This window comes from Coregonus lavaretus (genome assembly GCF_964263955.1).
Source record: "Coregonus lavaretus genome assembly, chromosome: 39".
NCBI lineage: Eukaryota > Metazoa > Chordata > Actinopteri > Salmoniformes > Salmonidae > Coregonus > Coregonus lavaretus.
The window spans coordinates 9,665,832-9,678,667 of NC_140026.1; the positions used below are offsets into that span (position 1 = coordinate 9,665,832).

A 12,836-nucleotide genomic window follows, 5' to 3' on the forward strand; every position below is an offset into this window, starting at 1 on the left:
AACACAATGCATGCATCTAGCTGGGGTGAGAGGTAGTTTAGCTACTACTTAACGTTAGCTAGTTTGTTTGCCAGTAAGGTATTTAGCTAGCTAAGTTCCTAAAACGCTTGCACCTCCGAAGCTAATAACTTTGCACGTGCTCTGAAATGCTTCCTGTAAACTCTCGAGTTTAGGGGGGAACTAGCCGGAATTACACTCATTACAACAAGTGAAGCTAACATTCTGACCATACATTTGTTTGTTATTGTTGTAATCCTATAGCCCTTAATTGTCTACGTTCTAAGCAGTAATGTAGAGGCTTTGCATCGATGTTGGGATTGTTGTACACATGCATACTAGTCCCTCACTTCACTTGTCATGTGCAAACACATACGCTGCCTTCTGCTTGAAGATTGACCATCAATTGATATACTTTCCCATCCCTCTCCACCCCCCCCAAATCTCCTTCATCCCTCTCTCCCCCCCCACCCCTCTCTCCCCCCCCACCCCTCTCCCCCCCCCCCCCCTCTCCCCCCCCCCCCTCTTCCCCCCCCCCCCCTCTCCCCCCCCCACCCTCTCTCCCCCCCCCACCCCTCTCCCCCCCCCCCACCCCTCTCCCCCCCCACCCCTCCCCCCCCCACCCCTCTCCCCCCCCACCCCTCTCTCCCCCCCACCACCCCTCCCTCCCTCCCCCCACCCCTCCCTCCCTCCCCCCCCCACCCCTCCCTCCCCCCCACCCCTCCCTCCCCCCCCCACCCATCCCTCCCCCATCCCTCTATCCCCATCCCTCTCCCTCCCTCTCTCCCCCTCCCTCCCCATCCCTCTCTCCCCCTCCCTCCCCATCCCTCTCTCCCCCTCCCTCCCCATCCCTCTCTCCCCCCTCCCTCCCCATCCCTCTCTCCCCCTCTCTCCCCATCCCTCTCTCCCCCTCCCTCTCTCCCCGTCCCTCTCTCCCCCCTCCCTCTCTCCCCCTCCCTCCCCATCCCTCTCTCCCCCTCCCTCCCCATCCCTCTCTCCCCCTCCCTCCCCATCCCTCCCTCCCCATCCCTCTCTCCCTCCCATCCTCTCCCTCCCTCCCCCATCCCTCTCCCTCCCTCCCCCATCCCTCTCTCTCCCCCCCATCCCTCTCTCTCCCCCCCCATCCCTCTCTCTCCCCCCCATCCCTCTCTCTCCCTCCCCATCCCTCTCTCTCCCTCCCCCCATCCCCCCTCTCTCCCTCCCCCTCCCTCCCCATCCCTCTCTCCCTCCCCCATCCCTCTCTCCCTCCCCCCATCCCTCTCTCTCTCTCCCCCCATCCCTCTCCCCATCCCTCTCTCTCTCCCCATCCCTCTCTCTCTCCCATCCCTCTCTCTCCCTCTCCCCCATCCCTCCCTCTCCCTCCCCATTCTCTCTCCCTCCCCATCCCCCTCTCTCTCCCTCCCCATCCCCCTCTCTCTCCCTCCCCATCCCCCTCTCTCTCCCTCCCCATCCCTCTCTCTCCCTCTCTCCCTCCCCATCCCTCTCTCTCTCCCCCATCCCTCTCTCTCTCCCCCCATCCCTCTCTCTCCCCCCCATCCCTCTCTCTCTCCCCCCCCATCCCTCTCTCTCTCCAGAGGAAGTCAAACAAAGCGAAGGAGAAGAAGCAGGCTCGCCTGGCGGAGAGGGCAGCCATGGATGCAGTGTGTGCCAAAGTGGACGCAGCCAATAAGGTGAGGGGACAGAGGGTAAGGAACCAATAAGGTGAGGGGACAGAGGGTAAGGAACCAATAAGGTGAGGGGACAGAGGGTAGGGAACCAATAAGGTGAGGGGACAGAGGGTAGGAAACCAATAAGGTGAGGGGACAGAGGGTAAGGAACCAATAAGGTGAGGGGACAGAGGGTAGGGAACCAATAAGGTGAGGGGACAGAGGGTAGGGAACCAATAAGGTGAGGGGACAGAGGGTAAGGAACCAATAAGGTGAGGGGACAGAGGGTAAGGAACCAATAAGGTGAGGGGACAGAGGGTAAGGAACCAATAAGGTGAGGGGACAGAGGGTAAGGAACCAATAAGGTGAGGGGACAGAGGGTAAGGAACCAATAAGGTGAGGGGACAGAGGGTAAGGAACCAATAAGGTTAAACTTTCAATTCGTCTTTCCGTGATTACTATCATCCTTTCTTCTCGTCTCCTCCTTAACCGTATTGGTCACTCCCTCCCTCCCCTCTGACCTTCTTCTCTTAAGCATTTTGAGAGGGAGGTTAGGACAGGAGGTGTGAGGAATCAAGGAAAGATTAATTGAAAAAGAGCCCTAGAGGTTTTTCTGATCATGTGACTGGGTCTGGCTGTAGCTCATACACACCTCTCTCTTTCTCTCCGTCTCTCTCTTTCTCTCCGTCTCTCTCTTTCTCTCCGTCTCTCTCTTTCTCTCCGTCTCTCTCTTTCTCTCCGTCTCTCTCTTTCTCTCCGTCTCTCTCTTTCTCTCCGTCTCTCTCTTTCTCTCCGTCTCTCTCTTTCTCTCCGTCTCTCTCTTTCTCGCTCTCTCTTTCTCTCCGTCTCTCTCTTTCTCGCTCTCTCTTTCTCTCCGTCTCTCTCTTTCTCGCTCTTTCTTTCTCTCCGTCTCTCTCTTTCTCTCCGTCTCTCTCTTTCTCTCCGTCTCTCTCTTTCTCTCCGTCTCGCTCTTTCTCTCCGTCTCTCTTTCTCGCTCTTTCTTTCTCTCCGTCTCTCTCTTTCTCTCCGTCTCTCTTTCTCTCCGTCTCTCTCTTTCTCCTACCACAGCTGGACGACCCTTTGGCTGCTTTCCCAGTCTTCAAAAAGTATGACAGAAACGGGTAAGAGATTGTCCACCTCTATTACTGTGTGTGTTGTCTGGCTGACTGGCTGATAAATAGCCAATTAGTCTGGCTGATAGATAGCCAATTAGTCTGGCTGACCGGCTGATAGATAGCCAATTACTGTGTGTGTGTGAGAGATGCTCAGCTAACTGCTCTATTGGTCTTCCAGGTTGAATCTCCAGATCGAGTGTAAGAGAGTGTCCACCCTCAACCCTATCTCTGTGGAGTGGGCCTACGAGCTGACCCGGACCAACATGCAAACACTGTAAGGAGAGAGGGAGGGGGAGAGATGGTATGGAGGAGAGATGGTATGGAGGAGAGATGGTATGGAGGAGAGATGGTATGGAGGAGAGATGGTATGAAGGAATTGGGGTGATAAATGAGAAGGGGGGCTTACTACAGGTTGCGGAGGGACCTACTTGTTTTTGGGAGAGAATGACTGTGAGAATGTTCTGGTGCATTCTACTCCAAAATGAATGAAAAATATAATGATGGTGACAACTAAAATACATCCCCCCCCTTCCAGACATGAGCCCAATAACATATTGGTCATATTATCAGACAGGTATTCTATTTAGCAATAAGTATTATCGCCTGATGTAGCCCGCCTGATGTAGTCTAGTGGCTAGAAGTAAATAGGCTGTGGTTTGCTATCTGCATGTACCCCGTTGGGCTAATCGTTAGCTGGGCTAATCGTTAGCTAGACCAACTCTAAACACTCGGCTAGCTGGTTGCTAGTTAGCAACGTATTAAAGACTCCCCCGAAGATGTTCCAACCAAGGATCATGCAGTGTGAATATAACGTAGGCCTAGCTGTTACACCTGACGTGTTACATTTAGCCCCGGTCTTCCCTGTGCGTTCAGCGCCATCGCACATAAACCACGCTGCTGCTAAAAAAAAAACTCTGGTTCTAAAATGGTGCATTTGACTAATTTCTTGGATTTGAGAAATAAGTGTAGCCTGGTAACCCTAGAAAGTTCAGTGATCCTCTTGTTTTTTTTACGGTGGCCATAAAAACTGATTTAAAGGGAGTGCTGATGAGTGCTGATGACTGGGAATGAATATTTCTCTACCTGTGTGGCACTTTAATTTGAATGCTCCTCGAGAGGAATATTATTTTCTCGCGTAGAGTGCGACAAGCTGAACAATTGAATGGGTAAACTATTCTACTGTGGGGTTGTTGGATTTTGCTGTTGATTACTCGTGTTTGCTCTGAAAATTCACATAACCAAAAGGTACCGGGGTCTCGGCTCTCATTTGGATCATAGGTGCCGGGTCTTGGACCCCAGCGGCACCCAGCCCAATTTAACTCCTGCTAACAGTCTTTTACCCAATCACAGCAAACTACTCACATTCCATCCAATCACGTCGTCCGGTGCTTGACATCTGACCTCCGACCTCTATGCTGCAGGTATGAGCAGAGCGAGTGGGGATGGAAGGAGAGGGAAAAGAGAGATGAGATGAAGGACGAGAGGGCGTGGTATCTGCTGGCTCGAGACACAGATTCCTCCCCCGTGGCCTTCTCTCACTTCCGATTCGACGTCGAGTGCGGGGAGGAGGTGCTATACTGGTAAGGGGTTGTCATGGTGTGCTTTTACAGGAACTGACAGTTACTATAGCCACAGATAGAACAATGAGCCAGATATTTCTCTGGATGTATAAATGTGAAGCGTCCGGTTGGCGTTTCCACTCACTACCAAATATGGTGATGAGAGGAAGCCAAGTGGGAGAAGATGGAGCGAGAGACGGATTTTGGCCGACATTCTGCACATTTTCTCATCGTTGAAAAGTTTGCTCCAAAACTATAATCTGTTAAAGAACGGAGTGGGCGAAGTTTTGTAGACTTTACCCTTTGCCAAAGTTTCTAAAAAATTGCATTCTTTAGGAGTGCAAGAGTGAAATGAGTTATTGCACACGTGCACGTAAGAGTAGGCGTTCCCTAACGGAAATATGCAAATGTATGCCAGATTGCTCCAATAGGATCTCACTAGCTCGTGCTTGGTTCTGCCCACCTCCTTACTTGTTCTGCCCACTATGATTAATTTGCTCCCCATTGGAAACGACTGGCTCTGGTCTATCTTGGGTTATTTATTAACATCTTTGCTATAGCTAGTAGTATTGAAATTGATTATCGTATAGTACAGGTTTTTTTTTTTTAAGTAGTAGAAATAGTAAGTTTCCTTGTCTGAGCCATAGGGCAGGAGCCTATCTCCTGTTTCTGTAGTGTATGAGGCAGCTTGTTGTACAAGTACTCCCCCTGAGCAGGACACTAGTCTGTTGCAGGGCCTTATGCTGCGGCCATCTTGTAAATTTGTAAATACGAGCACACGACTGGGAAGAATCCACTTGGAACGCCCCTCCCGACTGTTAATTACTTGTGGGGAAACTCCTCTATCGTGCCTTTTTTTATTTTTTTTGAGTCTTTGATACGACTTAACAGGGGAATGAACCCAGACAGTGTTATTGTGGTTGTTGATGTGTTGTTGTTGTTGTTGTTGTTGTTGTTTGTAGTTATGAGGTCCAGCTGGAGAGTAGAGTGAGGAGGAAAGGACTGGGAAAGTTCCTCATCCAGATACTGCAGCTCATCGCCAACAGGTACATGTTATATACACTGAACCAGATACTGCAGCTCATCGCCAACAGGTACATGTTATATACACTGAACCAGATACTGCAGCTCATCGCCAACAGGTACATGTTATATACACTGAACCAGATACTGCAGCTCATCGCCAACAGGTACATGTTATATACACTGAACCAGATACTGCAGCACATCGCCAACAGGTACATGTTATATACACTGAACCAGATACTGCAGCACATCGCCAACAGGTACATGTTATATACACTGAACCAGATACTGCAGCACATCGCCAACAGGTACAGTGAGGGAAAAAAGTATTTGATCCCCTGCTGATTTTGTACGTTTGCCCACTGACAAAGACATGATCAGTCTATAATTTGAATGGTAGGTTTATTTGAACAGTGAGAGACAGAATAACAACAAAAAAATCCAGAAAAACGCATGTCAAAAATGTTATAAATTGATTTGCATTTTAATGAGGGAAATAAGTATTTGACCCCCTCTCAATCAGAAAGATTTCTGGCTCCCAGGTGTCTTTTATACAGGTACCGAGCTGAGATTAGGAGCACACTCTTAAAGGGAGTGCTCCTAATCTCAGTTTGTTACCTGTATTAAAGACACCTGTCCACAGAAGCAATCAATCAATCAGATTCCAAACTCTCCACCATGGCCAAGACCAAAGAGCTCTCCAAGGATGTCAGGGACAAGATTGTAGACCTACACAAGGCTGGAATGGGCTACAAGACCATCGCCAAGCAGCTTGGTGAGAAGGTGACAACAGTTGGTGCGATTATTCGCAAATGGAAGAAACATAAAATAACTGTCAATCTCCCTCGGCCTGGGGCTCCATGCAAGATCTCACCTCGTGGAGTTGCAATGATTATGAGAACGGTGAGGAATCAGCCCAGAACTACACGGGAGGATCTTGTCAATGATCTCAAGGCAGCTGGGACCATAGTCACCAAGAAAACAATTGGTATCACACTACGCCGTGAAGGACTGAAATCCTGCAGCGCCCGCAAGGTCCCCCTGCTCAAGAAAGCACATATACATGCCCGTCTGAAGTTTGCCAATGAACATCTGAATGATTCAGAGGAGAACTGGGTGAAAGTGTTGTGGTCAGATGAGACCAAAATGGAGCTCTTTGGCATCAACTCAACTCACCGTGTTTGGAGGAGGAGGAATGCTGCCTATGACCCCAAGAACACCATCCCCACCAGCAAACATGGAGGTGGAAACATTATGCTTTGGGGGTGTTTTTCTGCTAAGGTGAGAGGACAACTTCACCGCATCAAAGGGACGATGGACGGCGCCATGTACCGTCAAATCTTGGGTGAGAACCTCCTTCCCTCAGCCAGGGCATTGAAAATGGGTCGTGGATGGGTATTCCAGCATGACAATGACCCAAAACACACAGCCAAGGCAACAAAGGAGTGGCTCAAGAAGAAGCACATTAAGGTCCTGGAGTGGCCTAGCCAGTCTCCAGACCTTAATCCCATAGAAAATCTGTGGAGGGAGCTGAAGGTTCGAGTTGCCAAACATCAGCCTTGAAACCTTAATGACTTGGAGAACATCTGCAAAGAGGAGTTGGACAAAATCCCTCCTGAGATGTGTGCAAACCTGGTGGCTAACTACAAGAAACGTCTGACCTCTGTGATTGCCAACAAGGGTTTTGCCACCAAGTACTAAGTCATGTTTTGCAGAGGGGTCAAATACTTATTTCCCTCATTAAAATGCAAATTAATTTATAACATTTTTTACATGCGTTTTTCTGGATTTTTTTGTTGTTATTCTGTCTCTCACTGTTCAAATAAACCTACCATTTAAAATTATAGACTGATCATTTCTTTGTCAGTGGGCAAACGTACAAAATCAGCAGGGGATCAAATACTTTTTTCCCTCACTGTACCTGTTATATACACTGAACCAGATACTGCAGCACATCGCCAACAGGTACATGTTATATACACTGAACCAGATACTGCAGCACATCGCCAACAGGTACATGTTATATACACTGAACCAGATACTGCAGCACATCGCCAACAGGTACATGTTATATACACTGAACCAGATACTGCAGCACATCGCCAACAGGTACATGTTATATACACTGAACCAGATACTGCAGCGCATCGCCAACAGGTACATGTTATATACACTGAACCAGATACTGCAGCTCATCGCCAACAGGTACATGTTATATAGTACATAACAAAAATAAACGCAACGTGCAACAATTTAACCGGTTTTTACTGCGTTACAGTTCATAGAAGGAAATCAGTCAATTTAAATAAATAAATTAGGCCCTAATCTGTGGATTTCACATGTTGTGTTCATATTTTTGTTCAGTACACTATCATACTACAGTGAACAAAAATATAAACACAACATGTAAAGTGTTGGTCCCATGTTTCATGAGCTGAAATAAAAGATCCAAGAAATTTTCTAGACGCACCTAAAGCTTATTTCTCTTAACTTTTTGGCACAAATGTGTGTACATCCCTGTTAGTGAGCATTTCTCCTTTGCCAAGATCCACCTGACAGGTGTGGCATATCAAGACGCTGATTAAACAGCATGATCATTACACAGGTGCACCTTGTGCTGGGGACAATAAAATGCCACAAAAATGTGCAGTTTTGTCACACAACACAATGCCACAGATGTCTCTAGTTTTGAGGGAGTGTGCAATTGGCATGCTGACTGCAGGAATGTCCAACAGAGCCGTTACCAAATAATTAAATGTTCATTTCTCTACCATAACCTGCCTCCAACGTTGTTTTAGAGAATTTGGCAGTGCGTCCAACCGGCCTCACAACCCCAGACCACATGTAAACACGCCAGCCCACAGGACCTCCACATCCGGCTTCTTCACATGTTGGATCGGCTGAGGAGTATTTATGTCTGTAATAAAGCCCTTCTGATTGGGTGGACCTGGCTCCCAAGTGGGTGGGCCTATGCCCTCCAAGGCCCATCTATGGCCAGTCATGTGAAATCCAAAGATTAGGGCCTAATTAATTTATTTAAATTGACTGATTTCCTTTATATGAACTGTAACTTATTTTTGTTCAGTATAGTTCCTCATCCAGATACTGTCGCTCATCGCCAACATGTCTATGTACTGAATATCTATGTTCTAATATCTTTGTCCTGAACCAAGTTGCCATAGCAATGCTAGAAAGCTCATAAGCTATCCCAGAATGTCTTAAGTTTCTCTGGAATGCAAATATACTGGAGAGAAAAGAGCAGTAGCAACTAGCTAGCCATCTCAACTATCCTACCACCTAGCTAACCATCTCAACTATCCTACCACCTAGCTAACCATCTCAACTATCCTACCACCTAGCTAACCATCTCAACTATCCTACCACCTAGCTAACCATCTCAACTATCCTACCACCTAGCTAACCATCTCAACTATCCTACCACCTAGCTAACCATCTCAACTATCCTACCACCTAGCTAACCATCTCAACTATCCTACCACCTAGCTAACCATCTCAACTATCCTACCACCTAGCTAACCATCTCAACTATCCTACCACCTAGCTAACCATCTCAACTATCCTACCACCTAGCTAACCACCTCAACTATCCTACCACCTAGCTAACCATCTCAACTATCCTACCACCTAGCTAACCATCTCAACTATCCTACCACCTAGCTAACCATCTCAACTATCCTACCACCTAGCTAACCATCTCAACTATCCTACCACCTAGCTAACCATCTCAACTATCCTACCACCTAGCTAACCATCTCAACTATCCTACCACCTAGCTAACCATCTCAACTATCCTACCACCTAGCTAACCATCTCAACTATCCTACCACCTAGCTAACCATCTCAACTATCCTACCACCTAGCTAACCACCTCAACTATCCTACCACCTAGCTAACCATCTCAACTATCCTACCACCTAGCTAACCACCTCAACTATCCTACCACCTAGCTAACCATCTCAACTATCCTACCACCTAGCTAACCATCTCAACTATCCTACCACCTAGCTAGCTATCTAAACTCAAACTTGACTCTCTCTCTCTCCCCGGAAACGTATGTTAACATTGCCAAAGCAAGTGAAATAGATAATAAACAAAATATTAACAGTAAACATTACACTCACAAAAGTTCCAAAAGAATAAAGACATTTCAAATGTCATATTATGTCTATGTACAGTGTTTTAATGATTCTCTCTCTCGCTCTCTCTAGCACACAGATGAAGAAGGTGATGTTAACAGTATTCAAACACAACCGCGGGGCGTACCAGTTCTTCAGAGAAGCTTTACAGTGGGTCTCCATAGCAGCATCAACAGCTGCTTCTCAGCATGGACAAACATGATTGTGTTCTTTTAGAATTCACTGTTGATACTGTACTCAACCACACTTCCCTTCATCTTTCCTCTTCCTGTGCTTCTCTCTATCTTTCCCCTCTCCCAGGTTTGAGATCGACGACACTTCCCCCAGTATGTCTGGTTGTTGTGGCGACGACTGCACCTATGAGATCCTGTCGCGGCGGACCAAACACGCCGAGGCCCAAGCCGAGGCCCAGGGGCACAGCCACGGGGGAGGGGGGCACTGTGGAGGCTGCTGCCACTGAGGAAGCCTGTTCCTGTTTCACCACTTCCTGGTCCAACGCTCTAGAAGCTCCCCCTCGCCCGCTTCTCTGCTCATGAGTCATTACTGTACACCCCCAACCTCCAATCCGACACCTCCAAATGCCCAAAAACTAACCCCCAACCCCTGGCCCCCTCTTCCCTGTCTCTCTCCTCTCTATTTCCTGTCTCTCTCTTCTCTATTTCCTGTCTCTCTCTTCTCTATTTCCTGTCTCTCTCTTCTATATTTCCTGTCTCTCTCCTCTATATTTCCTGTCTCTCTCCTCTATATTTCCTGTCTCTCTCCTCTATATTTCCTGTCTCTCTCCTCTATATTTCCTGTCTCTCTCTTCTATATTTCCTGTCTCTCTCTTCTATATTTCCTGTCTCTCTCCTCTCGATTTCCTGTCTCTCCCCTCCATACAATTTCAGTATTTGATAAGTTAGGAATCTGCTTGTGCCCTGTCTGTTTCCACCCATCCACCTCTTCAACAGCTTTCTGAACTGTCCCAAGGCTCCGTCCCAATAATCCTAATGTGCGTACTATTATGGATGAAGCGACGTATTAGCCATGCATTCTGAATGGTAAATTAGGGTGGATTGTTGGGACAGAGCCCCACAAATGTATTTCTTTTTTTTAGTTTGATCAGGTGTTCTGTAGATACTTTCTCTCTGGCTCTCTCTCTCTCTCTTCCCTCCCCCCAGAGCCTCTGATCAGTTTCAGTTGTTTTTCTACAGTAAAAAAAAAAAAAAAATGCAATCTGATGGCAGGATGACCCACTGTTGCTACATTTGTGATGAGAGCGATATATAGTGCACTACTTTTGACCAGGGTCCGTAGGTTAGTAGTGCACTATATAGGGAATAGGGCCGGCCGTGTGGGTCTTGTTGCCATCTCTGTTAACGTACAGAAACCTTCAGGGTATAGTGGCTGGCCTGGGGGCTGGGTTGCCAGATTGAGCGGTTTCCTATAGAGATACTAGAAACCCACCTATCTGGACTGTTAGGCTGTGTAGCTGTGGTTGAATCCCAAATGGCACGCCCATAGGTCTCTGGTTAAAAGTAGTGCACTATATAAGGAATAGGGTTCTATTTGGGATGCAACCTCAGTGAGAGGAAAGAAACTCAAGTCTGGCATCTCACCCAGGCTCGAAGTTTAATGCTTTATTAAAACAACAAAGAAACAAAAACATTGACGTTTTTCTTGTGCATTGTATATAGATAAACTGTCATAAGTACAATCACTCATTTTATTTCCTACTTTCCAACCAGAAAATATCCTACAGACCATGTCTGTCTCAGGTTCAAATCCCAACTGACATAACTGACACTAACAGCCACCTCTTCTTCGTGTTTCTTAGCAACTATGTTACGGTCAAATAGTTTGGGGTAAGAAGACACCCCTAACCAGATTTTACACCTAGTCAGATTAGCATAGTCCTGGACAAAAAAATTAATTGAATGCTTTTTAAATCCAGGACTATGCTTAATATCGGTCTTGGAAACCGGCCCATGGGGGGGTGACAATGTTCCTGACCCGAGATCAGCGGTTAGGGCATAGAAATGGAAGTCCTAGAACGGTCATTCCCCATTTACATCAATGGCCGTCTTCTAGAAATCCTATTTCTATAGGTTAGGGGCAACTTGTTTAGCACCAACTCTGTTGGGATGCAGGGGGAGGAGTTTAAAGCTTTCTTCTCCCCCCTAATGGTTAGGGTTGTGGGAGGGATTCTGATCCTAGATCTGTATCTATGGGTAACCTCTACCTGGATTGGTGGCATTGGTCAGGTGTTGCAGGGAGTGGTGCGGACCGGTTTAGTTTAAATTGAAAATAATTTAGTTTAGGGAATAAACTTTTCTTCATTTTTTATATTTTTTAACAGACTTTCTTTTATGACCTGTTGGATATCCTCCCCTCGTCCTCATGTTCGACTCTTTTTAATTTGTTTCGATCTATCCTTGTCTCTTTCTCTCTGTGTATATAATCTGTTACAGATTCATTGGATTTGTTTTTATTTGCTTTTTACAGGTAAAACACTTGTTTCGGTTTAAAAATGACATTTAAACTCAATGTTTGACAATGAGTGTACCTGTCTTGTGATTGATTGATTGATTATTAACTGACAACGATGAAAGGGGAAAAACTAAACGGTCATTTCTGCCTTGTCAGTGTTTTATTTGTATGTTACAAATAAAGGAAACTTGTTTGACTTCTGTTCCAGTCGTCCTGGTTACAATGTAGCTACCGGTGTGTACATCCCAAATACCATCCTATATCCAATGCACTGCATTGTGGGCCCTGGTCTAAAGTAGTGCAGTGTTTTCTGTATTTTCAGTCAGTGAGACCAAGTCTCTCTTTTTTTTACAGATGAGCCCTGAATTACAGAAAATACACACAAAATATAAAATGCAAGCAGAAATATAAACACTCATAAAAAAAATTAACGCATCAGTAATCGGGTCATCAATCAGCTTTCTGAATTGCTCTAGAGGCACCAAAACATCAAATTTAAGATTGTGAAGATTGTTCCACAACTAAGGTGCAAGAAATTAAAGCTGATTTACCTCTAACTCACTAGAGACCAAAGGAATTTCCAGAGTTCGCCATCCCTGAGATCGGGTGTGGTAACTTTAGTAATGATGTTCAGTACAGTGGGAGTTTTTGTAAAAGGGCTTTATACAGCGCATTCGGAAAGAATTCAGACCCCGAGACATTTTACACATTTTGTTACGTTACAGCCTTATTCTAAAATTGATTAAATTAAAGTTTTTCCTCATCAATCTACACACAATACCTCATAATGACAAAGCAATATCAGGTTTTTAGAAATTCTTGCGAATTTACACAAAATAAAAAAACTAATGGGGGGGCACAAAACTA

The 12,836-nt window shown here is 46.3% G+C and overlaps 2 protein-coding genes across 2 annotated transcripts in view; one reads left to right on the forward strand and one right to left on the reverse strand.

Moving 5' to 3' along the window:
• rcor2 (REST corepressor 2) overlaps positions 1 to 334 on the reverse strand; it is a gene marked incomplete at both ends in the record, with an annotated part of 27,254 nt that extends 26,920 nt beyond the window's left edge. Inside the window, one exon of the mRNA XM_084155830.1 lies at positions 277 to 334. Within this exon, the coding sequence (XP_084011956.1) occupies positions 277 to 334 (58 nt within the window). The remainder of the gene's footprint in view (positions 1 to 276) is intronic.
• Positions 335 to 1,576: 1,242 nt separating this feature from the next.
• On the forward strand, positions 1,577 to 12,165 carry naa40 (N-alpha-acetyltransferase 40, NatD catalytic subunit). The gene is made up of 7 exons (XM_084155885.1): positions 1,577 to 1,667; positions 2,712 to 2,764; positions 2,937 to 3,032; positions 4,180 to 4,338; positions 5,280 to 5,363; positions 9,573 to 9,650; positions 9,801 to 12,165. The coding sequence occupies exons 1-7, from the start codon at positions 1,629 to 1,631 to the stop codon at positions 9,958 to 9,960; spliced, it is 669 nt and encodes a 222-aa protein (XP_084012011.1). The 5' UTR covers positions 1,577 to 1,628; the 3' UTR covers positions 9,961 to 12,165.
• Positions 12,166 to 12,836: the final 671 nt, after the last annotated feature.

Excerpts from the sequence above, each read along its gene's own strand:
- naa40 (XM_084155885.1), top strand. The coding sequence starts at position 1,629 with ATGGATGCAGTGTGTGCCAAAGTGGACGCAGCCAATAAG. Across the intron at positions 3,033-4,179 it reads CGGACCAACATGCAAACACT|GTATGAGCAGAGCGAGTGGG; the intron begins GTAAGGAGAGAG and ends TCTATGCTGCAG. Across the intron at positions 9,651-9,800 it reads TTCTTCAGAGAAGCTTTACA|GTTTGAGATCGACGACACTT; the intron begins GTGGGTCTCCAT and ends CCCCTCTCCCAG.